The 26,096-nt window shown below is 48.8% G+C and overlaps 1 protein-coding gene across 4 annotated transcripts; it reads right to left on the bottom strand.

The window, feature by feature from the left end:
* Nucleotides 1-1,902: 1,902 nt before the first annotated feature.
* On the bottom strand, nt 1,903-25,219 carry Hps1 (HPS1 biogenesis of lysosomal organelles complex 3 subunit 1). Of its 4 annotated transcripts, none has more exons than XM_071611011.1 (20): nt 25,156-25,219; nt 23,671-23,785; nt 22,112-22,228; nt 17,940-18,122; nt 17,576-17,718; nt 16,355-16,463; nt 13,964-14,124; nt 13,433-13,538; nt 12,955-13,056; nt 12,732-12,801; nt 10,892-10,941; nt 9,445-9,612; nt 9,184-9,363; nt 8,679-8,740; nt 8,141-8,275; nt 7,987-8,051; nt 6,873-7,018; nt 4,664-4,777; nt 3,133-3,215; nt 1,903-2,630 (listed from the first exon to the last, which is right to left on the bottom strand). In XM_071611011.1, exons 3-20 carry the CDS (start codon nt 22,226-22,228, stop codon nt 2,468-2,470), a joined length of 2,157 nt encoding a protein of 718 aa, XP_071467112.1. In that variant the 5' UTR covers nt 23,671-23,785; nt 25,156-25,219; the 3' UTR covers nt 1,903-2,467. The 4 variants fall into 4 exon arrangements, with proteins under 4 accessions (XP_071467112.1, XP_071467113.1, XP_071467114.1 ...); XM_071611012.1 differs by having other exon boundaries at nt 17,940-18,077; XM_071611013.1 differs by lacking the exons at nt 10,892-10,941; nt 12,732-12,801; nt 12,955-13,056; nt 13,433-13,538; nt 13,964-14,124.
* Between the last annotated feature and the right edge of the window lie 877 nt (nt 25,220-26,096).

Raw genomic sequence — 26,096 nt, 5'->3', positions numbered from 1 at the left:
CCGCGGAATCGGGGCCTTCCGCAGGACTCCGAAAGCGAGGACCCGCCGTCGGTCCCGAGGGCTTCCGTGGGGGGCGCTGGGCTGGACGGGGCGGGCCCCGCTTCCCCCGCTTCTGGTCACCGTCACCGCGTGCCCTGTCGGGATTGTGGGGATGGCACAGCAAGTGGGAGAGGGACCGTCAAGTCAGTCCACCCCGGCTCCTCCTCGTCCTCAGGCTTCAGGGTGGAGTCACAGTCGGAGGTAGGGACAGTTCCCCACCCAGGAGAGCCTCGGGCCACCTTTTGCGGGAGGCCTTCAGCCAGCTGCACTGAAGGCTACACGTCTCCTAAACACCGGCCACTCAACAGGCTGCTGCGGTCTGCTCCACTTAGGGCCAGGTTCACTGTAATTCTTGGGGTTTGCCTTTTTCTTCCTAAGGTCTGCACATTTCTGTTGGCATCTTTCCCATTTCCCAAGAATCCTCAAGGGTTAAAGTTCACATTTGCAAATAACCTCAGCTGAAGTGCTTTCTTACTGTCCCTTTGGGCTGTCTTCAGTCAGGAGCCCCTTTCTTCCTTGGCCACTCCTCCCCAGATGGTCCCCTGTAGGCAAAAGGCTCTTGCACTAGTCTCACCCTGTGTCACAGGAGCCTGCTACTAAATGACTCTCAGAACCAGAAGAGGAAAGACCGTCCCAGTAAGCAGGCTTTCTAAGAACCCTTCTCTCAGCACAGGTACCCCTCTACACACAACCAAAGTTCACACTGTGTCAATCTGCTAAAATCTGATTCAGGATATATGCCCCAGTGTTTTAATAATAGTTTCCCCCTACCCATCATAGGTTCCACATCTATAGATTCAATCAGCTGCAGATTGAAAATATTTGGAAAAAAAAAAACTGCATCTGTACTAAACATGTCAGACGTTTTTGTTACTATTCCCTAAGCAATAAAATGTAACTATTTACACTGCATTTACATGGTATTGGCTATTGTAAGTAATCCAGAGATGATCTGAAGTGTAGGGGAGAATGAAGGTTATCAGCCAACACTGCATCATTTTATTTACGAACTTGAGCCTCTGCAGATTTTGATAGGCTGCCTGTGCACCTGTTGTCAGGGAGTCCTGGAGCCAATCCCCTGTGGGTGACTGTACAGAACAGTCAGCAGATTGGCTCAACCAGATACTTCACATCATACAGAGGCTAAAAATCAAGGGAAAACATTAATTTTTTAAAAGTAGGTGTCTTATACAGTGGTGGGCTTATAGGCTAAGTTCTTTTTCCTTTGTGCTCTTCTGTATTTTCCACATTTGATATTTTTCTTTTTAATTTTCACCCATAAAATCACGATATTAAGGAATACAGATCAGGTTGTCTCTGGGACACTGTCCTCACGCCTCCTCATAAGGACTCTAACCCTCAGTGCCTCTGTCCTCCCCAAAGCAGTTCCCTGCAAGGGAGAGACCAGTGTCCTTCACAGAGTTTCTGCCCAAGACTGAGATGCAGAAGGCTGGGCTCCTGCCCGCACACCAGGGTGTGTGTGTCCATTGCTTCTGGGGTGGATGCTTATTTCTGCCCTGCTACCTCTCTCAATCCAATGCCTCCTCTTGGCCTGAGGAGCCCACACCTGTGTCCCAGTGTTCATCTTGGTGTCCATCCTGTGGTAAGAATCTCTTGGTTAGAAGAGAGGGGCTGTACCCCTGGGAAGTGGGTTCAGTCTGGGGAACACCAGATTACCTGAGGAGCTTCTAGAAACATCAGTCTTGGCTTTACACTGAGCACATGAATCTGAATCTCTGGGCCAGGGTCTGGAACTGAGAACCACAGCCGTAGGGGAGAAGCAAGCCCGGCATGGAGGGGCCAGACCCTAGCAAGGGTTTCTCAGTATTGACAAAAGGGTCCTGAAGCACAGACATGCTGGGCTTGGAGGATGACAACAACCGACATTTATTAAGCACCTATCATGTGCTGGGTGACCCTCTCAGCCACCTGAGGGGGGGTGTAATTACTTGAAATGTGGGGGAACAGTGTTGAAAATGCCCCGAGTTGCAGACGAGGCTGCAGAGGTGGAACTCAATCAGCCAATGGCGTACCTTTCATCTGGGGCAGAAAACAGGCTTTTCTGCTCAGAACAGCAGAGGCAGAGGGCGGTCTTCAGACAGCCCGAGCATTAGGGTCTTCCTCCCTCTCTTCTGGGGACAAGTGGGGATGCAGCTCTGAAAGAGGAGCTGCTGCCGTCTCTGACCTCACAGCCACCACTATTTTAAAGAGGAAGCCCAAAGCCTCTGCCTCCAGAGGGCAGGATTTAGGGGTTTGTTCATCACCCCGTGTGGAGGTGGTCCAAGTGGGGTGTGATAAACCTTGGGGCCTCCTCACATCCTCAGGAGGCTACTAGGGACAGAAGAAAAGTTTCTGCTATGGGGTGGGGCACTTTTGCAAGCAGGGATGGCTGGAGAACAGGTGCCCTGGCAGCAGCCTGCAACCTGGCCTAGGGCAGGGGCACACGGGAGGCCTCCCCCAGGCGCCGGGCGAGCTGGCTGGCCTGTTGCACCAGCAGGTTGGTGGGGATGACTGACAGGTGCAGGGCCAGCAGCTCGTAGCACCTGATGGCCTCCGTTGGGTGGCTCTTGCTGTAGTAGCGCAGGAGCTTCCTAAGAGGGAAAAGGAGGACAAAGACTCAGGAGTGAGCGACGACAGTCCTCCCAGGCCAGAGGCCTCTCTGGGCCACACAAGCACCCAGACACCCACCCTTGGTCCTCTCACTAGGCCCCAGCACCAGGCCGGTGATTCTGTCTCCTGCTCCTCATGACCTAAGCTTCTAGGCTTGGCCCCAGGTCATGGTCCCTTCTTCAAGGTCCTTCCTCCTCAGCCGGTTGCATTCTAATTAAGAGGTGTCAGCAGGGAAGTTCTGGGTCCACATGGAGGTCTCCCTGTGCTACCAAGACTGTGCCACATCAGGGTGGGTGGGCTCGAGGAGGCTCTCCTGGTGCTTCCTCCCTCACAGGTTGCTGTGCCAGCCTGCAAGGGGCCCCAGCCCAAGATTTAGCTTCTTGGGGTGGAATGGGGCAATTCTGGAGGAACTGTCCCCACGGGGGTGCCCTAAATCATTGACATCTGGGAACACGGACATCCTGCACCCTGAGTCAGTGTCACCTGTAGTAGTCACCTCCCAGCACACCAATGGGGACTGAGTCATCGGAGAGGACAGGCACCTCAATCATCTGCAGCTTGTAGCCCTGTGGAAGGAAAAGGAGGGTCTTGAGGACAGAAGGTGGTGGGCTGGGCGAGGAACCCGGCTCGAGGGAGCCTGGCGTGGCCCTGCTGTGCTCAGTGCTGCAGAATACACCTCTCTACCTGGTTTCCTGCCCTGTGAGGTGCAGGAACAGTCCATGCATGAACCTCGGAGAGAATGTGGCACCTGGACCTGCGGGACCCAGCAGGCCGAGGGAGGGCAAGGTGGGGGCGGGGGTGTTGGGCCGGGTTTTGAGGCTCTTAAGAGGCTCAAGTCTCTGCTTTGAAGGAACTAGGAGTTCCATGCTGGGATAAGGTAGGAAACTGGGATCCCTAGACATGGACAGCATGCGAGGCACCACCATGTGCTCTTACAGCAGCTCTCACGTGATGCTCACCTGGCATCAGAGGCCCACCCTGTGGTGAGGAGTCGGGCCCAGCAGTGTTAAGGGACTGTCCACTCTGCCCAGGTTGAGTGCTGTGGCCAGTGGCCTGTCCTGGGCCTCCCACCCCACAGCTCTGCTGCTTTCTACCACTCCTAAGGCCCCCTCAGCACACGCTTCCTTGTCTCTCTCACAGCTCAGGTAAAGGTCAAGGAGCTCTCCAGCACTCCCGAGGGCAGAGAGCTAAGCTGAGAGCCTGCAGGTTGTTGAGGGTAGCTTCTGGTTCTGGCTTCATCACATAGGCCTCGATGGCCTTGGCCATGGCTTTTGATCCCTGAAGCATGAGCATCACACAATGAGGTCAAGGAAGCTTGCCCCACCCACTACATGGGACTGTGAGGGTTGAAGGAGGGAACAAGGGTGGAGGCCCCCAAAGTACACAGAGTTATAGAAGGGGTGGGTGGGCAACCTGAGCAGGGAGGAGACTAGAGCATGAGGACAAGAAACCAAGGGGCTGTGGGGTGGAGGGGACGATCCTTGGAGCTGGAATAATGATGCCAAGTGACAAGAAAGGAGAAAACATTAAGAGAAAGAGAGGGAAAGGAAAGGGGAGAGAGGTGCTGTGGACAGCAGAATCTGTGACCCACGCCATGCTGTGGCAGCTTCGCCTCAGGCAGGCTGTTAACCCCTTTGAACCTCCACCTACCAAATGGGAGTGACGGCGCACCCCACTTTATACAGAAGCAAGAATGTGAAGCACTACAGAGGTACCAGCTGTGATCTGAGGGCCCATCTCAGAGGGACTATCTCTTCGTGTGTTCATCAGGACGCTGCCTGAGCAATGGCACAAGTTGGCCGGGCAGCAGGTGATCACGAAGCAAACTTAAATGCTGGCGTGATAATGTGACCATGGTTATGGGACCCCATCGCTATACTTACCTGTCATTCCACCAGGGACAAGAAGAGATGAGGGACAGATAGACTGAACACAGTTCAGAAGAAAGGAATCCGAGGGTGACAGCAATGGACAGCACTTCAGGACTTTCCTGCCAGGGCCCTGGCACACCCACCATATCGTTCTCAAACCACAGGAAGTAGGAGCAGCAGAAGTCCCCCTCGTGGAACAGCAGAGTGGTGTAGCCCTTCTGCAGGTATCGGCGCGCCAGCCGGACCAGGGCCCAGACCTGGGGAGGGAAGAGCGTTCAGCACTGCCCTGCGGCCACGTGGCTCAGGTGAAGGAAGAAGGAAGCAGAAGTGCTGGGCTGAGGAGCTCCAAGGCCAGGGGCACTGCCTTGGCTCAGAGCAGGAGCTTTGGAAGCAATCTCTGTCAGAGGGTTTGCCCGGCCATCCCTCCAGCTGTGGTGAGGATTAAGGACTTTATAGAACTACTACACACGTAAGTCATAAATAGTAAACCCATACTTCAGGCCAGAAAATGGCCAAGGACAGTGTCATGTGCATGACAGGAGATTGAGGTGTGGCCCCTAGAAAATTCCTCTGTACAGGGGCCCCCATGGGCTAGGAGGTGATGGCTCAGCTCTGCACCAGGAGTTGGGGGGAGCGTGTTTAAACACACAACACGTGGAAGCCAGGCGTGTCCTCCGCTACTGGGTTAAGATCCAAGTGAGGATTCAACTTGGGGTGGACATGAACAGTGGACCTGAGAGATCACCTGCCTTAGGTCCCTGTCCTCCAGGGATGTTATCTTGCCTAAAGCAGGAACTGTCATGGAGTTGCCTGAGAGCTACCAGAGGGAAGGTGGCCAACTACTCAGCTTTCCCCGTACTTCCAGGGCTGGGAAAAGACTCCGTGAACTCTCTTATTAAAAGCCTGGGTGGGGGGATGGAGGATTCACTCCATAGCTGATCACAATTTACTGTCTAATTAAATCCACAGATACACAGGTTGGCTGTACTTTCCAGGAAAGCAACTTGACAATGTGCATCAATATCCTTAAAAACATTCCTGCCATCTGACTTAGTAATTCTGTTTCTGGGAATCCATATTGAAGAAATAATCAGAGATGAGGACCCAGATGTATACACAAAAGGTGTGTTCTGCAGAATTATTTAACAGGGCAAGCCTGGAGACAGTCTAGAACTTCAAACATCGGGAAATGGTTATGTGAACTCTGTTGCATTCACATAATGGACTATTATAGAGTTGCTAAAAATCACGCATATGAAGAATTAATGGCACAAGGAAATGCATCTAACATAATGTGAAGTGAAAACGTGTCAAATAAAACTGCACATGCAGAGTGAGCTCAACTGCAACAAAGTATGCAGAGGAAACAATAAAAAGCAACATGCCAGGGAGCCCTGGCTGTCCAGAGAGGGACAGCCATGAAGATGGTGGGGTTGGGCCACTGGCCAATGCTCTATGGCTTATATCTATATTTTGTGCCACATGCTGTGCTAAATATTTTACATGCATCATCTCAAGTCATCTTTACAATGATCCAATGATGTAACTATTACTATCTCCTTAGTTGAAACTGACACTTCAACTAAGTCATGCCCAAGGCCACATAGCTAGTGGGAGGCAAGATGGGTTTCCAACATGGCCTTCTGTCATCCTGCTTATTTTAACTGGTAGGTATACTTTATATGAACAACACAAAAAATTGTTTTTAGAAAGTGGCAGAGGCCCTTACTCACCATAAAAACAAAACAAACAAGTTTGTCATGAAAAAGAATCAGTTAAATTAGGAGAATGGTTCCTTAGTAGAAATGGTTCCACCTAATTTTAAATTCTGGTGGGGCTGGGGGTGTGGCTCAGAGATGGAGTACTTGCCTAGCATGTGTGAGGCCCTGCCTGAGTTCCATCCCCAGCACTACAAAAACTAAACATGTACAAAAATTCTGACTCCTAAACTGATTTCCCTAGAGTTCTTTCCATTTCAGCTAATTCAACAAAGTCTTACTGAGCATTTACTTATGCCAGACACTGGTCATTTCCTCCTCTGACCTAACAGCAAAGAGCACTCTGCTAATGCCAGGTGCATTGATATGCTAGGAGGTGCTGCCTTACACGGACTGAGGCCGACATGGTCCCAGGTGCTGGGCCTCTCAGCTCTGGAAGACAAGGTGCTGTCCCCGAGGAGCTTGCAGCAGGTATACCTGGCAGTCAGGTACAGTAAGGGTTAAGGTGAGGGTGATCAGAGTCCCTGGAGCCCAGAGGACAGCAGGGTCCATTCTTCCTGGGTGGGAGTCAGACCTCAGCACACCCTACCCAATGGGCAGTGCAGAGTGCCTGGACCAGAGGAGCATAAGTTACCTTGGCTTTGACGAAGGCGGCCAGGGGCCCCTTGCCCAATTCTGATGAAGTCTTTTCACTGCTGCTAAGGGAAGGCGCCACCATCTGCCCAGTTGTTCGGTCCACGTAGATGAAATGCACCAAGCCTGGGAAGTCCTCCAGGTAGGTGAAGGGTGAGTTAAGGTGCTTATAGAGCCAGGGATTATAAGCCTCCCTGTCTGGCTCCTGGGCTTCTGGTTCTGCGAAGCAGTGCCCAGGATGCCCCTCCCCATAGGCTTCCATTTCAGCCTAGCCTCCAGGATCCCTGCTGCCCCAGAGATCTCTCCACCTGTCCCACCTCCCTCAAGATCCTGGATACCTGCACAGGTAGCATAGTAACACAGGCACTTCTGGACTCTATGGAAACACTGCAGTTTCACAGTTGGTCACTTTGGGAGTGAATTTAAATTATACACACCTTAAAGCTATGTGTGAGCAGAACCTGGCTGACCGCTCAAGTGCACAATGATCTTGTTCTTCTTCACCATTCACGTAAGAGGTTGGGAAGGTTCCCAGTGATGGGAACTGACCCCCATGGAAGGGCAGTAGCTGGTGGATAAGAGGCCCCCAGGTATCCCTCTGTCCTGCCTACTGAAGACCAAAGTCCCATGAGATAGAGGTCTGACACTTAGGAAATTTTAATACAGAAAAAGTGTTTGAAGTTCCCTGTAAAATTGGTATTCTAAAACTAGTGTTCTGTAATACAAGAGACAAATAAAACTTGGGAATGGCTCTTTAAACAGAGATACACATTCACCACAGGCCTTCCCAGGATCTTCACATGCCACTGTACCTGGTAGCAATCCAAGGAAGGTGACAGGGGCCTTGTGAACCAACCAGCCCATGGCAACCTCTGTCCCTGCCCCCAATAGCTATTACCATTTTGCTGGCATAAGGAGCTTTAAGGCTGTTATGATTTACCTTTGGGACAGTGGCATTTCTGAAACTTCAGCCTGGGGGTGTCCTATAGATGAGGCAACTGCGACACAATCCCCTATTATTTTTCTTCAGAGAGAAGCAGCTGAGGTGGTGGAATACACATCCTCTCTTCCCCAGAGAGGCCTCCCTGGGCTGGCTGCCCAGATGTCAGGATATGACACCATGGTGATGTTCCTCCTGCTCTTCACCAACAGAAAGTCCTTCCAGTCCATCAGCCTCTCCCTGTGGGGGAAGTGAGGGCTGCTGAGAGGGGCGCCCTGCACTCCTGCTCTGGCTCCGCTCCCGCTGGTGAGGGCCTCTGCCCCACCTACCGCATAAGCTTCTGAACTTTGTCCTGCAGGTGCTGGGGCAGGTGTGGGCCTCCCCTGCTGGGCGCTGTGGTCAGGAAGCTGAGCCGGTAGATGGAGCAGAGCTGCCTCTTCAGCTTCCCACATACCTGGAGCAGCCTGGGCACAGAGACGAGTGTGTCACAGTGGGACTGGGAGCGCAGCACTGCATGTCCCTCACTGCGCCAGGAGACAGCTTCCCCGCTTCCCCTGCAAGGTGCTCCTTGCCACTGTGCACCTCACCAACCTCATTATTTTGCTGACTAATGTGGGGAAGGACTTGCCCAAGATGGCACCCAGTCAGTACTGCAGCTGGCTCAGGTCTTGGGGTGCCTGGTGTCAGGTCCTCATGCCCTGGCCCTCCACTTCCAGCTCTGCTTCCTGTGGCCTCCTGTGGGCTGGCCCTCAGCTTCCCAGAGACCCTGGAGCCTTTTCTCTCTCTGGGCATGTAGGGATGGCAGTCTCTCTGGGGAACATCTCCCTGTTCCAAAGACTCCCCTTGTCCTCTGGGCCCACCACTTACTCCCAGGATGATCCCGGTTCGCTTTTGGAGAAGGCCTTGGTCTTAAACTCCAGCCAGGTGCTCTGTAAGGAGGACAGTGGCAGGTCAGCCTCCAAAACATGTCCCACAGTGAGGTCCAGAAGAGCGGCTCTGGGAGGACACAAGCTCTGCCCTTATACAGCCCAGGTGGGCTTCTCTGGCAGCCCCCACCAGCACTCTGAGCACCACAGTCCACACCGTCCTATTCACACAGTAGGCCTTACTTAAGAGCCATTTCCACAGGCCATGTGTGGGCATTACAATTCGTGTTCTGCCACACTCACATAAACAGGCTGTGGAAACGTAAAGTGTGGCTGTTTGCTTTCTGTTCCCATTTCATAATGGGGAAAACAAGGAAGGTGGATCTGTGGGGAGCAGGCACAGGAACCAGCACCACTGGCCCCTGCTCTACTGGGACAAGATGGCCCTGCCGCTAAGCCTTGCTCATCTCCTCTGAGGCTGGGTGAATGCAGGCTTTGGGTCCTACCTGAATCTCCTGTCCCCCTCGATTCTTGATGAACTTGTCCATCCTCTGGCGCAGTTCTCCCAGGAGGGGCTGGGACCGCAGGCCACTGCCAGCCTCCTGGCCCTCCTTCAGCTTCTTCTCCACCAGGGAAAGACCATCCAGCAGTTGGTACAGGACCAAGGCCAGTGGGGTGCTGGGGCTCTATGGGAAGGAGCAAAGGGGTCACAGTGAGAAGCTATTCAGGGTCTAAGTGTCACCAGGGCAAGGTGGAAGATCCTGTACCTTGGTCAGGAGCACCATGTTGATGCCCGGCCACAGGGGTAGGCAGTACATGGTGTGGGGCACCAAAGGGCAATAAATTTCTTTTATACTGGCATCCAGGAAGATTCTTCTGGGGCTGGAAGGCACTGGGGAGTGAGGAACCCTGGTCTGGAGGGTGTCCTCAGCTATCTGTGGAGGGAGGAGATTATTAGTGAGGTGAGTAGGAAATCTGGCCTCCTCCCCAAGTTGGATCCACGGTCAATTGTCCCTTCCCTCCCCCACCTGTGTATGAAGAATAAAAAATTTTAGCTGCAGGAAATGCTGGTTCTTAAATCCATGCATTGCCCCGGCAACTCCAGTTTTCTGCTCTCAGCTTCTTCTGGGCCTTTCTGCCCACGGTCGGGACAGGATGCCAAGCAAGGCAGTGGGAAAGGGCGCAGGCAAGAAGGAGCAGAGAAGGCAGGATGGATGGACGCTAGGGGATGGAGAGAGGCTCCCTCTCCTGCATCCCTTAGAGGAAAGTGTCTAAAGTTCAGTATGCTCGTCATTTCAAACTCCCCCAGAATCTCCTGACAACCTTCCAAACTGGGTAACTAGGCATAAGACGACTAAATGAGCAAGACTCGCGCCTTAGTGGGGGCTCTGAATAAGGAAAGTCTTTAGTTGGAAAAATTATAGAGAATTAAGGAAATCATTAGAGATGCCAAAAAAATTTCTCTGTAAGGATGTCACTTCAGTTATATATAACAGCAAAAAACTGGAAACAATGTACGGCTTGTTCCAGGGATTTGCTAAATAAATAGTAACATATGCGTGGGTGGACCCTCAGCAATTCTTAAAAATCATACTGTTGAAGAGTGCTTGGTAAACAGAAAATACTTAAGCAAGAAAGAATAATGAACTACATTAGGATCCAAATGTAAGGAAAAAATATATATAGTATGTGTGCATATACAGAGAGAGAGAGAGAGAGAGAGAGAGAGAGAGAGAGAGATAGATACAGAGAGACAGACAAAGAATGTGTGTTTGTAAAATCAAAGGAATAAAATACTTTAAGGAAACATGTAAAAATGTTAATTTCACTTTGTGGATAGGATTGAGTGATTTTTGGTCTCTCTTCCAAACTTGAATTTTGAATTTCTCGTTTTTCTAGAATAAATATGTTTAGGTTTCTTTTTTCCCTAAATATCAAAACTTAAGTTCTTTTTTTAAAAATATAAAACTTATGTTCAACTTTCCCTCCCAAGAAAATGAGGAGGGAAAGAAAATTCATCAGGCCTGAGGTCCGGTACCTGGAGGAAGCCACCCTCATACCCACTCCCTTCCCCAGGTGGGTCTGCCTCTGGGCTGAGCTGGGACTGACCAGCCTGAGGGTCAGCGTGGGGTTAGTGCTGGTGGAGTCATGAGGTCACTCAGCATCCCCAGCACTGCAGAGGAGCTATACCCATGTAGACCTCTGGAGACTCACCTGGGGAACATCAGTTGGCGGGGTGCCCCCTTCTAGCCAGATGGTGCTACCTGTGGGCCACAGGTAAGAATAAACAACATAAATACTGTGAGAACAGAATGATGTCACCTTAGCATGTCAGAAGGACTGGAGCCCAGAGGGCCCTGTCCATTGACAGTCAGCTCTAAGCCCCAGGCAGGAGCACAGGTTGTAGCCCCAGATTAGCTACCTTCTCCCAAGCTGACCAGTGCAGGGTGAACTCTGCTTTACCAGGTCTAAAGCAGCCTGGGATGGGAAGAGAGGCTTCCCGAAGAGCTGGCTGTTGGGACTGGAGCTCCTTAGTATGTACCTGGCAGTGTGTGGGGGGTGCATTTTCCTTAGCACCTCTTCCTTGAACCCTTAATCTTCTCCTTGTTTCTGTCAGCACACAGCTGACATCCAGTTCTCCAATCACCAGTCTTTTACTTAACACTACTATGTGCCAGGAATTGAGTAGATTTTCTTCCCAGCATAACTCACAACACATGGAACCCACTATATATTTGAAATATTACATGTTTGCAATAAGTAATAATTGTTCTTTCTTGTATTTAATTGCAAATAGTCTTCATCTGTAATCATGCTTCTTTGGGGGTAGGAAGTGTGCTCCTAGGTTTCAAATGCCTGATTTACAAATGGATAGCACAACTCAATAGTTTGTAAGGCCTGAGTTCTGTTCTCAGTGGATGAACACTTACACCTCTGAGGCATAAAAATACCTAGCCACCAAGAGAGAAAGACCATAAGGAGGATTCTGATGACTGAGGAAAGAGAGTGATAAGAAGGAATTTGGAAGTTCATCCAAAAGCCACACCTCTCATCGTGCCCTGGGCTCAAGGGGTGCTTAAAGAATCTGCAGATGGCTATGGACCCTTGTCTCAGAAAAAGGCCCAAGCATGAGTTGTCACACAATCTCAGGGGCTCCTAAGCTCCTTAAAGCTGGTCCAAGGACTGAAAGTTGAGAACATTTAACCCTGGGTGTTCAACCTTGGCCGCATATGAATATCATTTGGCACCCTAGCCATTGCTCAGACCAAGTCAGAATAGCCAGGAACAGGTTCAGCCTCAGTAGCTGTGAAAGATGAGTCCAGTTAGGCAGTCTTAACTGCCCACAGCAGCCAGTCCCACTTGAGGCACAGGTATGCTATGTGCAGCCAGAGCTGGGAGCCACTGGCTTAAAGAAACCAAACAGCGAATCCCTCAAAACAGACTCCAACAAGTTCCTCCTCCTGCAACACTGGCCTTCTTTATTCTATGAAATGGTGTGAGCCACAGGATCCTTCCTTTTATCCTACAAACTTCATAGATAAATGTGATGCTCATTTGCAGTAACAATGACAATACAGATTTCAGTTTATCTTCTTTCCTAAGCAATGTGTATTATTTTTTGTTAATAACATTTTGAATGTTAAGATAAACTTTTTATCGTTACCCCACATATTCTGGAAAAACAGGGAAAGTATAAATTATAGAGACTATTTATATTTTAAAATGTACTTAACATCAAAAAATTACATAATTTTACTTAATGACAATTATTCACTACAAAAAAGAAAAATGAGGTTGATAAACATACAGAATTTTAAAATGAAATCAACTTGTCACAAAATGCTTTAAGGTGCATTTGAGTGGTCTCAGCTGTCCGTGAACACACACTAGCACCAACACTGACTGTATCCCATAGCCTGTGCTCTGGGAATCTGAATATCTGCCCGGGGCCCTCGGATCCCTTGAGTGTGGAGATCCACTGAACCCTATGACAGATCCCCAGGGTTGCAGCCTAGCACCTGTGCTGCTACCCAGGCTCCTCCCCAGGGCTCACCTGAACTCTGCTGGCCAGGGGAAGGAGCTGGTGTGAAGTACTCTTCAGGAAGAGAGAAGCTGTCTGTATCCTGGGTGGGGAAGAAGGCAGCTCAGACCCAGGGCACAGGGGACTCTCCCAGAGGGCTCAACCCCCACCCTGCTCTCCTGGGAGGCCAGGAAAGACCTGGTCCCAGGATGAGACAGGGCCACCCTGTCTCCTTCATGCAGTGCCCGATACACACCGTTTCTGCAGAACTCCCCTTGGTTGGGCCCGAGACACGTGGGCTCCGGGCCTGCTGCATAGGGATGTTCTGGCTTCTGTGGGGCCTCCTCCCTGGGGAAGGCTGTGAGAGGGCAGGGGAGCTGCTGGTTAGCATGCATCTGACCCAGCTCTTCCCCACCATCCTCTGCATCCCAGCACCTCACAGAGAAGCCCTCCATCCCTCCACCCAGCTTAGAGGGGACAGGCACCTGCCCAGCTCATACAACTACGTGGTGAAGCTAGATTTCAAACCAGGACTGGCTCCACAAATCTGCATTTTCAACCCACATGTATTCTAGAACCCCAAATTCATCTGAAAGGAGCAGGAAAACAGTCATGCCCAACCACACGGCCAGCTGTCTAGCCGACTGCACAGCCTCCCTCCGGCCTGCCTGCCACTCTCAAGGAAGGTTTTCTACACCATCTCCCTGATGGCCTCCCTTCCACTGCCATGAGACCTGGCCATCATCGTCGTCCTCTACTGTGTTCTCACTTGGGTGGAGGTCCTGAACCAGGAGGATGAGGGCGAGGAGGTCGGCTGGGCGCAGGGAACTCGCACCATGGCTATAGGGACAGGAGAAGGGCATCTCATCAACACATGCCCAGAGGCAGCGGGGGCAGCTCTGCCCTCAAGGAGCATGCCTACCTGCTGGCTGACTTAATCTTTCCTGGAGACAGGCAAGGTACAAATAAAACTAACTCTTCTATTTTAAAAATAAAACGTGGCTGTGTAGAAAAACAAAAATTAGCAATGAGGAAGCTCCAGGGATCAATAACATTATAAAAGGAGCTCTCCTAGATGCAGGCTTCCAGACTGTTCCAGGGAGAAATAACAGAGAAGCGAGTGGGCTGAGGGAGGAAGAGCTGAGCCTGGGGCTTCAGGAAGAGACAGGCCTGGAAGCTTTGCTTGCTGGGCAGCTGCACTCTCCAGGTGGAGGGAATAAGAAGGACGATGTGGAGGCCCTCCCGCAGCAGGGCCTCGGGCTCACCTGGAGTAGAAGGCCAGCAGCTTGCAGTGAACGAGCAGGAAGGCGTGCAGGGCCTCCTCACTGCCCCGCTCAGGGCTGGAGTTGACAGCCTGGATGACATGCCGCTCCAGCGCCTCTATGCTCAGCTCACAGAGCTGGGGGTGAATCAGCCGCTCCACAGCCTGGCCAGGGTGGGCAAGAGAGGGAGCCATGTCACTCACCACCTCTCCTGCTCTGGGCCCAGGGCTGGTGGGCACGTTCACTCAGTCCAAACTAAGTTCATACTAGGTGCCAGATATTTGGGAATGGGGAGACGGACTGACATGACCCCAGCCTGCCTGAGGCTCACAGGCTGTTCCCAGACTCTGGTGGATGAGGCCAATAATTCACAGGAAATAGAAGACATAAGTGTCAATTGTAATATATTCTGAGTAGGAAACACAGAGGGCTGAGCCAGAGAAAGTGAACAGAGGCTTATTTGAGTAGTGTGTTCAAAGAAGTGTCCCTATGGAGGTGACCTTTAAACTGCCACCTAAAGAACTGGAAAGCCTGCTAGAGAGAGCGGGAGGGGGAACGCGACAAGTCAAAGACCAAGCAAATCCAAAGGCCCTGTGGTGTGATGTTCAGAGCAGGGCTGTCCAGCTGAAATGGAAAGCAAGTCCTAGGCATAATTAAGTTTGTTGTTTTTTTTTGTAAAAATAAAGAGATGAAATTAATCTTACCAGTATATTTTACCCCATACCTAAAATATTACCAATGTATAACATAAAGACATGAATTGGATGCTTAACATTCTTTTTGTGTGTGTGTGTGCTAACACATGAAAGTCTGGCATGTACAGCATGACTCACAGCTGCGTTTCAAGTGTTCAAAACCACATGTAGTTAGTTAATCACTAATGACTGGACAGAGCTAAACATAAAGTATTCCTGAAACTGAAAGAAGTCCTGTGTGAATAAAGCAAGAGAGGCGTGAGCTGAGGTCTAGGTGGGACAAGCAGAGACAGATGGTGACGGGGCTGGTGGAGCTGGGGAGGAGTCTTGATTTTCTCTCACCTCCATTGGGTCATTTACTGTAAGAAGTCTTTCCTGATCCCTGGAAACAACTGACTACCCCAACCATTGTGCCACCATGAATTTTGATAAGAAACCTATTATGATACCCAGGATATTTGTATTTTTAATACACATTCTGAATGACTTTCTCCCAAGGGCAGGGAAAGAGTCTTCATTCATCAGGGCCTGGCCCACCTCTTAGTGTATAGCAGAAACTATACGTTTACTGGAGGAATGGATAAGTAGGGATGTACGAATGAATTCCTTTCATCATCTAGTTCACTAATTCTCTCTTTAGCTATGTCTCATATATTTTGATGAGAAACCTAAGATGACACCCAGGATACTTAACTCATCCCTTAAGGTTTTCATTTTACTAATTATGCTTTTGTTTCTAAATGTCCACATGAGTTCTTTTTCAAATCTGCCTGGCCATTTTTTAGTCTCTTGCTATTTGTTCATTTTTTTGATTTTAATTGTTATATCTTTGTATATTTTAGTTATTTTATATTCTGTAACCTAATAATTCTAATATAGCAAGCTTCTTTGTTGGTAACTGATTCCCTGACTTTCAAGTTATAATGGATTATTTTCCTGTGTATCTGACTTCTTTTAACTGAGACTTCATTTCTATTTGATCTTAGTCTGTCCTTTAAGGCAGTGTTTTCCCAGGTATGGTTCCTGGGTCAGCACACTCAGGATCACCCAGGAACTTGTGAAAAACGCAAACTGTAGAGCCTTGATCCTAGGCCCAATAAATGAGAAACTGGTGGTGAGGCCCAGCAACCTGTACTCATCCAATATTCCTGAAACTGAAAGAAGTCCCAGGTAACCAGTGCAAAGTGAGTGAGGACAAGAGGCGTGAGCTGAGGCTGAGGCAGGACAGGCAGAGACAGATGATTCTGATGCACACAAGAGTGTGAGAGAATGTGTGTTTGTTGCCATGAGCAACCAGGAAGTGCTACTGACCAAAGCTACCCTAACCCCCAGGCCTGGGCTCAGCCTGGAAGAGGCAGGTTCAGCTCCCAACATCCTGCTGGCTGGATGCTATTTTCTGGCTACGGTGTTGGTATCATCTGCTCTCAGGGCCTCTTGCCACTTCTTACCACTCTTGTGGTAAGGTTATCTTCAGGAATTTCAGTAATACATAGTGAGTCCCAAACCTGCACTGGGAAAATTCTTACCCAGAATCCAGTGGTCCATCAGAGTTCCCAGCCCACCACATGGCCAGAAAGAATGACTCAACATAAACAAGTAAATTTCAGGGTCTTCCTGTGCCCAAAACAAGGTCTTACAGCTTGATGCCCCCTCTGACTCAACATCTCTGAGGCCCAAAGTATCCATGCCCCATAGTCACCTCCACAGCGAAGCTCTGCTCCTGCTCCCGTAGGCGGCTATAGGTCCACAGTAGGCTCTGGAAGTGCTCCCACACCTGGACGCGCTGATCCAGGTCAGGGGGCCGCAACCTGGGGGGTAGAACCAGGGAGAATGGAAGCCCATGAGAAAGGTAGTATTTTCAATTCAAGCTTAGGACCACCATCTCAGGTCAGCATGAGAGTCAGCAAGCTCAGGAGATGTGACCATCTAAGTGGGACACCCACCGAGAACAGAGGCCATGTTTCAGACTGTGCCCTGGCTACACTGTGGTGTGACATGGGCAGGGAACCAGAAGACAGGCCCTTGAACAAATAACTTCACTCCTTAGACTCCTTCATACAGATGTATCAAAGGCAGTTAGAAGCAATCAGGAAGGTGTCTGAAGTTCCTAAGCTTCTCACACCTCCCACAGGCCCTGGAAACAGAAACTCTGGTCTATCATCAGGGCAGAACACGGGGGTGCAGCCCTCTTCAATGCTGCACAGGTAATGATGGTTTGTGTAATGGTAGCTGCTGCCTGTAGCACTTGCTGCCGACAGTGTGACCACCTGGGCAAATGACTCATGAGATCATGTTTGACAATTTGGTAAATCCTCAATTGGCTACTTGCTTACATCACTTCAAAACCAAAAGATTCCAGGGTTTCCCCTGTGTTAGGGAATTGGGATGATTCCACCCTGAACCTTGCTCTTCTGGGTCCATGTTTCAACCGAGTCCCTTTTCTGGGGTCCTTCTCACCTCAGTGTACACTCTGAACCAATAATCTCTTTTGCCAAGTTTGTTGCAGGTCCAGAGGTGGGTTTGGGGGCCTGACCCCTCAGATAACATAGGATTGGGTGTATGAAGGCATGCATTTTTCTGGAAAATGAGCCTGAAGCTTCTTTGAGAGGGGAGAGAGGACCAGCTCAAACCAGGGTGGAAATGACAAAGTAGGGAGTGAGAGTACTAAAGTCAGATTTCCAGGCTGATGCTGTCACCAACCAGCTGGATGGTTCTGAGTAAATATTCATGTTCTCTGCCCCATATGTAAATGAAACAATCAGACCAGCTAATCTCCAAGGCTCTTTTGAGCTCTGCTCCTCTGAGGGCCACAGGTGGGGCAGAATATGGAAGCACAACTTCAGAGGCTAGGCATATGGCTGCCTGGCCCAATGAGGGTGCTCAGCAGAGGACAAGGAAGGGACCAGACTCAAGGACTCACTCCTTTCGGATGAGCTGTCCATCCATAGTAACCAGTCCAAAGTGCACCTCGAACAGGTACTTGAGCACGCAGAGCTTCCGCCGAAGATCTCCCTCGTTCTCAGTGTGGTCCCCATTGATGGCGATGAATAGGCATTCTCCAAACTGTAGGGACAGCCAGGCAAAGTCAGCTAGTCCCTGGGGACCACTTTTTATCTGCCATGATCTCAGCAGACAAGGGAGAGGAGGCCTGAGCCCCAGGGGATTTTGATAATATGCTGTTTCTGCCCTTCCAAGGAAGTCTACAGTCTAAGATGAGGGAGGGTATGTGGATTCCCCATGGAGCTGAGGGAACAGGAACATGGGCCACAGGGCCTCACACTCACCAGGTGAAGGACATACAGGGAGTTGTCATTTTCTGTTGAGAAGCATGTGTATGTGTCTGAGAGTTTCTCCAACATCGTCATGGAGGAGATGATGACTGGGGCCAAGAGGGTGCTGAGCTGGTCTTCCAGGGCAGGAAGCTGCAAGGGGTCAGGGAAACAGCACTGCTTGGTGTGTCCCAGATGCTGAGGACAAAGGAGTAAATAAGACTAGACCCGTCTGGGAGGGGATCACTGTCCTGATGGGGAGGGGACAAAGAGAACTTCCACCACCACCTTGGGTGATAGGTAGGAAGGTGGGGAGTCAGCCCAGTATCTGTGCTGATCAGACTCTGAATCTGGAAGGAAATACCAAGGAACTGGCCACATTTCCACAGTAGAATGTCTGGGGCATTTAACTGAGAACTTGTCAACTCTAAGGAAGTCTACAACACTGTTTATTGGCATGGGGGATTTATCCTAAGGAAAATGACTGGTGATAGGAGATGTGCACACAGATGTTCATTATAGCACAATTTACAGATGCAAACAGAGTAAAAAACATAAATGCCCAGTACTAGGGAAAGAGTTAAATAAATAACAGTACCTCTAAGTGATGGGAGAGTCTACAGAACCACTTAAAATATTAATGTTTCGGTGACAAGAAAAATTCCTCTTATACAAGGTTATGCATATATTTTTAAAAGATGTGAATGCTCTGTATTTAAAAATACTTAGAACAAAGTACTGAAGAATATTAAGAAAGCCAACACTGTTAAGTCATTACTTCTGGATAGAGGAATTATAAGTGAATTTTTCCTCTATTTTTTGTTTCTGTGCTTTCCATAACAAGCATGTATTTGCTTTGATAAGCTCTCCCTATCCATTCTCCCGGCCGCCAAAAGAAGGAACAAAACAACTAAACAAAAGCAAAAAGGAATGAGGCAAATTTGTTGAGAACCTGTGAATGAATGTGGGAGGAAGCCAGCTGAGCTCGGTACCTCCAGTTCCCCAAACTGCAGTGAAATAAAGGAGGAAACAGCTGATGTCCCCCAGGGGACTTCAGAGGACTGGAATGGAATAAGGGGCAAGTTGTACCCTCACTTGGAGCTGGCACGTCCTACAAGGAGCTAAGTAAGTGCTCGCCTTGAAAAATGAACCAGGCGGCTGGCGAGGAGTCCTGTGCAGCCCTGAATGGGCCTGGGTGCAGCAGGACGGTGCACATTTTCTGCAGACATTCTCAACATGCAGGCACCCAGCCCAACAGTGTGTCCTGCAGGCTTTCATGGTGGCTCCTTCACATCATTCCCATCCCAGCCCAGAGGGCTCCGTTCCTGGTGGCCACCCCACCCCAGCTACCCCCCATCCCACACCCTGTTCAATGTCTTCTCTCCATTTACCACAGCCTGAACTGGAGTATTTCTTTGCAGTCTGGTTCACTGCACATCACCCCTCTTTAGACCCTAAGTTCCCTGACAGAAAGGATCACATGGCTATGGTCACTGCTTTATCCCCATAGGCCAGCATACAGTAGGTTCTCAGTTAATATTTGCTGAATGGATAGTCTCCCACATAGACAGGAACAAATGCTTGTTGAGTTATTCACATTCTATGATTTTCTTAAATTGTCACCAATTCTACAAATAGAAAAGCCACTTAAAATCTGATTCTATAGAGCAACTCACTGTGAAGAATAGCTTTCTCTACAGACACAGGAACAATCTTTTTATGATTGGGGAAAGGAAAATTTTTGGTATATGTAGAGTTGGAAGGGGCACTCTTACATACTATTTGGTGGGATTATAAAGTGCTACAATATATTTGAATAGCTTTTGACTCATTTCTATTTTAGGAATAATCATAATATCAAATAATCGGAAATGGGATGAAATTCAAGCACAAATGCCCCATACAGCAAGTGATAGCTAACTAGACGGAATATATATGTCCAGCATTAGAAAATGGTTAAATAAATGATGATACATTTGTTCATGTACTGGAATATAATGATGCCATTAAGAATTATGCTTTTGGGAACATTCAACAAAATGGAAGAATGATTTTGATATAATGGGAAATGAAAAAAAAAACAGGAAATAAAACTGTAAATGTGGTATGATTCCTACTATATAAAAGATACTGACTCAAAGCAAGTATATTAAAGAGCTAATAGCTCTGGGTAGCAGAATTATGGGTCATTTAAAAACTATCTCTTTGCTTTCCAAATTTCCTTCAATTAACTCATGTTATTTATATGATCAGAACAAATGAGTATAGCATACAAAAAAGACTTTTTTCCTTTACACTAGTCTTAGGAACTGAAATATACTTAGGAACTGAAATATCAGGAGTTTGTTTCAGTACCAGGTTTTTAATAAAGTGGGGAACACAAAATAGTTTGCTTCTTAAATTGATCGAGTTGAAATAGTAGTTCTAGACTTAATACAAATTCGTAATTTAAAAATTAGATGTCCTGCCAGGTGTGGCGCCTATAATCCCAACCAGTAGGATCAAAAGTTGAAAGGCAGTCACAGCACCTTAGCAAGACTCTGTCTCAGAATACAATAAATAAATAAATAAAATAAAGAAGGGCTGGGGATGTGGCTCTGTGGTTAAGCTCCCCTAATAAAATCACTCTAATGTACCTGAGCTCCAATACCTTATTTTCTCTTAGCAACTAATAAGAATATCAGTGCTGTTTGGTGAACCAGCCTACTGGAGTGGAGTGGGCTCAGCTGGAGGACAAGCCCTTCTTAGCAGTGAGGGCAGAGAGGCAGGCTCTCTCTCTGCTGCTGTGGAAGTTCAAGAACTCTCACTATTGCATCCCCAATTAAATTTTTTTGAACTCAAAATTAATGAAAACATTTAACATATATCGCTTGTTCAAAATGCAGACCAGAATTATATAAGTGAAAATGACAATAATTTCTGATATTAAAGTAGTAAACTGGATGTCCATGAGCAATATAGAAACCCAAAACTTTAATACATACCTCACACCATATTCAGAAGTGCAAAATGGGTCATTAGGCCAAATATGAAGCACCAAACTCTAAAACTTCCAGAATAAAACATTGGAAAACTCTTGGGTTAGGCAAAGATGTCTTACACATGACATAGAAAGCATGATTTATAAAAGCAAAAATGGAAAATTAGAGTTATCAGAATGAAGAACTTCTGCTCTATGAAAAATACTCTCAAGAGAATGCAAAGATAAACCAGACTGGAAGAAAATATTTGAAAAACATATCTAATAAAAAGACTTATATCCAAAACATATCAGAAACTTCCAAAACTTGAAACTATCCAAACATTTGGAAGACTTTAGTAGTTCCTTAAAGAGTTAAACATACACCTATGTGAGCAAGTCATTCTATCCTAGGTATTTACCCCCCACATACATTAAAATGAAACCATTTGTCCAGAGATTTGTACATGAATGTTCACAGTTGCTTTATTTATATTAGTCAAAAACTGGAAACAATCCAAATGTCCATCAAGAGGTAAATGAGTAAACAAACTGTGGAATATTGATATAATAGACAACTACTCAGCAATGAAAATAAATGAATGATATATGATACAATGTGGATGAACTGATAAAGAATTATGCTGAACAAAAGAGGCCAGACTAAAAAAAAACACAAAAAAACAAAAAAACTAAACTCAGATATACACTGTATGAAATACAAACTATTCACAATGGATAGCAGATCAGTGGTTGCTAGGGGAGGAGGTGGGAAAGGAGAGATTACTTTTTTCAATTGATTGTGATGGAGTCATGGGTATACACACACACACACACACACACTCTGAAGCAGATCAAACTGAATACTTAAATATGTACAGATAATGGTGTGTTGATTATAACTTAAGACAGCTATGAAAAAATAATGCACGGTTTATTCTAAAGATTTTTGGTACAAAAACTAATAACACTAAGTTTCTCTGTCACATGGTTAAAAATCCTATCTCCTCTTGCCTTCACTCCCAGCAAGCCCTGGTAGGGAGCAGGCACTGAGGTCTCTGTACCCACAGTAACAACAGGCTGACTTCCAGGGACATGCACCTGGCTGTGAAGGACACTGGACATGCACACACCCTAATTCCTTGGGTCCTCCTGTATCCTTGCATTCTGGGAAATCCGCGCTGCTCCCTGCCACCCCAGCTCCTGGGACCACCTATGCTGCACTCACCTCTTCTTCCTCATTCTCTGATTGCCCGAACTTCAGCCGGAGACTTTCTTTAAACTCTTCATCTGTCCAGTAGAAGAGAACCTCTGCGCCCTCAGTGGCCACCAAGACACACTTCATCTGCCAGGAAGAAGCAAGGTCAAGGTCAACCCCAGCTCTGATATCCATGAGCTCAGCCTGAGTAATGAAGAGAATCCTAACCCCAGCAAACTCTAACTGAGCCCTTTCTGCATGCTAGCCACTATCATGAGGGCCTTCTTGGTGTATTTTGTTGTACCGTGATATAAGACTCTCCAGTTGCTGCCATTTTACAGAGCAGGACCGGGGCACAGCCTGAGTGGAAGAGCTAGAACCAACCCAGGTGTGTCTGATGCTGAACCCCTGTCCCCATAGCATCAGACTCACCATGGGGCCTACTGAAAAACAAGGAAGGGACCCTAACATTGGCCTGGACACAGTGGACTGCCTAAGGACCCTGTCCACAGTTCCTACTTGAACTGCACAGCCACCCGCCTCCAGGGTCTACAGCCCTTCTAAACTCTTCCCCATTGCCCACACTTGCACCTTCTGTGCCACAAGTTTTAATGCTTGAGAATAAGAAACACTTCTTGTTACCAACAAGATTCTTAACACAGAGCTTGATACCCTGGCCCTGGAGTTCAGAGATCTGGATCCTCTCAACCTGTAGGGTAACCTGACCAAGACCCGCAAGGCCAGAGCTCTGGGCCAGTGTTCGTAGCTACATTCGTTTAGGCTTCAAATTCCCTCGTGGACCTCAGTGTGCTACACAGATGTGACTGTGCTGTAAAGTGCTAAGCTGTGATGATGCTTAGAAAACTTTGCTTTGACTCTTGTAGGAGAAGGTGTCCAGTTTCCCAGGAGGCTCACAGCATCCTGAGGTCCTGGCCTCTGCTGTAGTCTCCAGGAACTGCTGCCTGTGCAGCTCAGCGGTCCTCACTGTGTTCATCTCAAATCTCCTGCTGGTTTATCTACTCTGGAGCACCCAGGATGTTTACAGGTTAGAGTGGGGAGAGGATTGCTAAACACTACCACAGAAACTGGGAGAGCAATAGGGTGTGAAGAAGAGGCTGCTGGGAGAGGGCAGGAGACCTGTAAGAGGCTGCTCAGGGACTCTGGAACTGTGTGGGGTTGGTCTGACCAGAAGGAAGTGAGCTATGATCAGAGTCTATGGTTGACAGCAGGAGGGCCCTTTAGGCTGTGGCAGGCTGGCTGGAGATGGGCCACTCTAAGGTCACGAAGGCCAGCCATCTGAGTGTGGGGTAACGAGGGCCTGCTCCTTGGTGGAGGCCAGGATTGTGGAGAGGAAGGAGCCAATTAAGGAGATGTAGCTTAGAGATTTAGCAGGCTCGGATGACTGCTAGGATGTGGGGGATGAAGAAGATTGGGCAAAGGTGACATAAGGATGCAGACCTGGGGAAGGGGAGTGGGATGGGGAGGGTTTGCAGAGCCAGGAAAGCTCAGTCTACTGTCTATATGCTTCCCACAGTCCCAGGGTGGGTGCCTCCAGCCTCCCTGTATGCCCAGAGGGCAAGGTCATCTACCTTTGTAAGTAGCAGTGGAGCTTCCAGGCAGCCAGAGGCTCAGAAGGGGTAGTGGTAGGCAGACTTGATGACCAGCTCATGGAACAACAGCACAGCATTCTCAGTCCTGCAAATGCTTAATACCCAAAAAAAAAAAAAAAAAAAAAATAAGGGCAAGCAGAGGCTCTGGTCCCACTAGCTGCCTGTTCCTAGGAGTGGACAAGCTAGGGATGGCTTGAAAGGTCAGAAGTCTCCCCTCTTCCCCCTTTAATGGAGAACGTGAGCCTAGCCAGCAGAGCACTTTGTGCAGAGCAGGGCCCACAAACATTGGTTCCTCCTGAGAGCTCTCATTTCACTATGGGTCACTCAGAGAGGAGGTGTGGTCAGCAAATCCTGAGCAGTCCCAGGGAGCTGGCTGAGTAACTAAGTGGAGACAGCACAGTACATCCCAGGCTGGCAGGTGAGCAGTCCCTGTATGAAGGATGGAAAGTGGCTATCCTGGGGGAAGCCACAAAGGGCAGTAAATTAATTGAAAAGGCATGAGATCTGGTTCTGGCTTTGTCTTTGCCAGGTCAGTTAAACTCTGAGCCTCAAACTCCCACTGGGAAAGGAGGGAACAACCCTCTGCTGAATCTGCCTACAGGGTTACAAGGAGTCTTGGAAGTAATCAGCTAGATTGCTAAAAAAGCTCAGCAAACTCAGCTTTCTTATATAAATGGGGAAGGGATCATTATTGTTTTCCAGTTGTCCTTCTTCAAGTAACAGGATGAACTAAGCAGGTTTCAGAATCATTCAATTTTTAACAAAAGACAGGAACAATATAAAGCTACACAGGAAACCACTGGAAGCAGCAGGGCTCTTGGGGACTAAAGGCTGCATTCCAGCATGGTTGGTCTTAATGCCAGTCTAGAAACATGGGAATGCTTTTCGGTGGGCATTAGCTTCTACTCTATTCTCCGTAGGATGAGACTGTTTGGAAGTGAACTTCACCCATTTCATTTTGGAATTTCCTTTTCTCCTTGCTATCCTGCTCTATAGAGGAACTCAGAGGAGGGGGCTTTCTGGCAATGGGAGTTCCAGATGGCGCCAGCGCGCTTTCATCATCTGGACCAGGGGTCCTCTCCAGCAAACTACTCCTGTGACTTTTGTCCCGTCTTCCACAGCTGACTTGGGGCCGGGCCTTGCCCCTACCCGGGCAGAGGGCCTGCATTGTGTCCGGACAGAGCCTGAGCCGGCCCCCTGCAGCCACCGGGCCTTTCTGCCCGCCAGGCACTTCAATTTACTTACTGGTTTCACCCCCAAGACCCCAGGTTCCCCCCGAACTTTCCGGCGACCCTAGTTAGGAGGCCCGGCTGTGGTCCCCGGCCCACGGGGAGGTGGGGCCCACTCTCGGGGACCCCCACGGAGTCCCCTCCGAGAGGGCTGCGCCGGGTCCCGGAGGAAGCTCCGCCGCCCGCTGGGGGATCCACCTAGGGCAGCACTAGGACTGTCGCGAGGCCCACGTACCGGATAGCAGACCCCACGGCCCAGCCGGCGCTAGCACCCGGGCGCGCTTCCGGGTGGGATCGCGTGACCCGCCACGTGATCGCCTGCGCGGGAGGCGGGAGCTGTGCTCCGCGGGTTCGAGCCCCGCCCTGCCTGGCAGTGCCTGGTCCTGCCTGGCCCGCAGGCGGCCGCTGCCTCTGCTCGCCGAGCTGGGCGTCCTGTGGTGCCGAGCCGCGTTTCTCCCGGCATCCAGGAGGGCGCTGGGCCCACGCACGCGTCTGTGGTCGAGGCACTTGCTGTACATCCCGCACTGCTTAGTTCACTAGGCATAATGTCCTAGAGGTTCATTCATATTGTAGTGTACATTGAAATGTTCCTCCTTTTTTTTCCCCCCTGTGTACCAGGAATTGAACTCGGGGCACTCAAACACTGAGCCACATCCCCAGCCCTATTTTGTATTTATTTAGAGACAGGATCTCACTGAGTTGCTTAGCGCCTCGCCATTGCTGAGGCTGGCTTTGAACTCAGGATCCTTCTGACTCAGCCTCCCAAGCCGCTGGGATTACAGGCCTGTGCCACAGCGGCCAGCAAATTTCCTTCCTTTTAAAACTCAAATAATTTCCTTTATATGTGTATAATCATCTTTTGCTTATTCATTCATCTGTCCATGGTCACTTGGTTTGCTTCCACATTTTAGCTTTTATTAATAAGTCTGTTGTGAATATGAACATGTATCTCTTTGAGATCCTGCTTTCAAATCTTTTGGGAATATATTCAGAAATTGCTTGATCATATGGTAATTCTATTTAATTTTTTGAGGTACATACTGTATTCCACAGTGGCTGCATGATTTTACTTTCCCACCAAAAGGGCATGAAGTTCAAATTTCTCCACATCCTGTCAACACTTGTCATTTATTTTTTTTCTCTGACAGCAGGCATCCTAATGGGTATGAGGTGGTT

This window comes from Marmota flaviventris, chromosome 4, assembly GCF_047511675.1.
Source record: "Marmota flaviventris isolate mMarFla1 chromosome 4, mMarFla1.hap1, whole genome shotgun sequence".
NCBI lineage: Eukaryota > Metazoa > Chordata > Mammalia > Rodentia > Sciuridae > Marmota > Marmota flaviventris.
The sequence above is the reverse complement of the archived record's forward strand: the minus strand, read 5'-3'. Positions and strand labels throughout refer to the sequence as shown.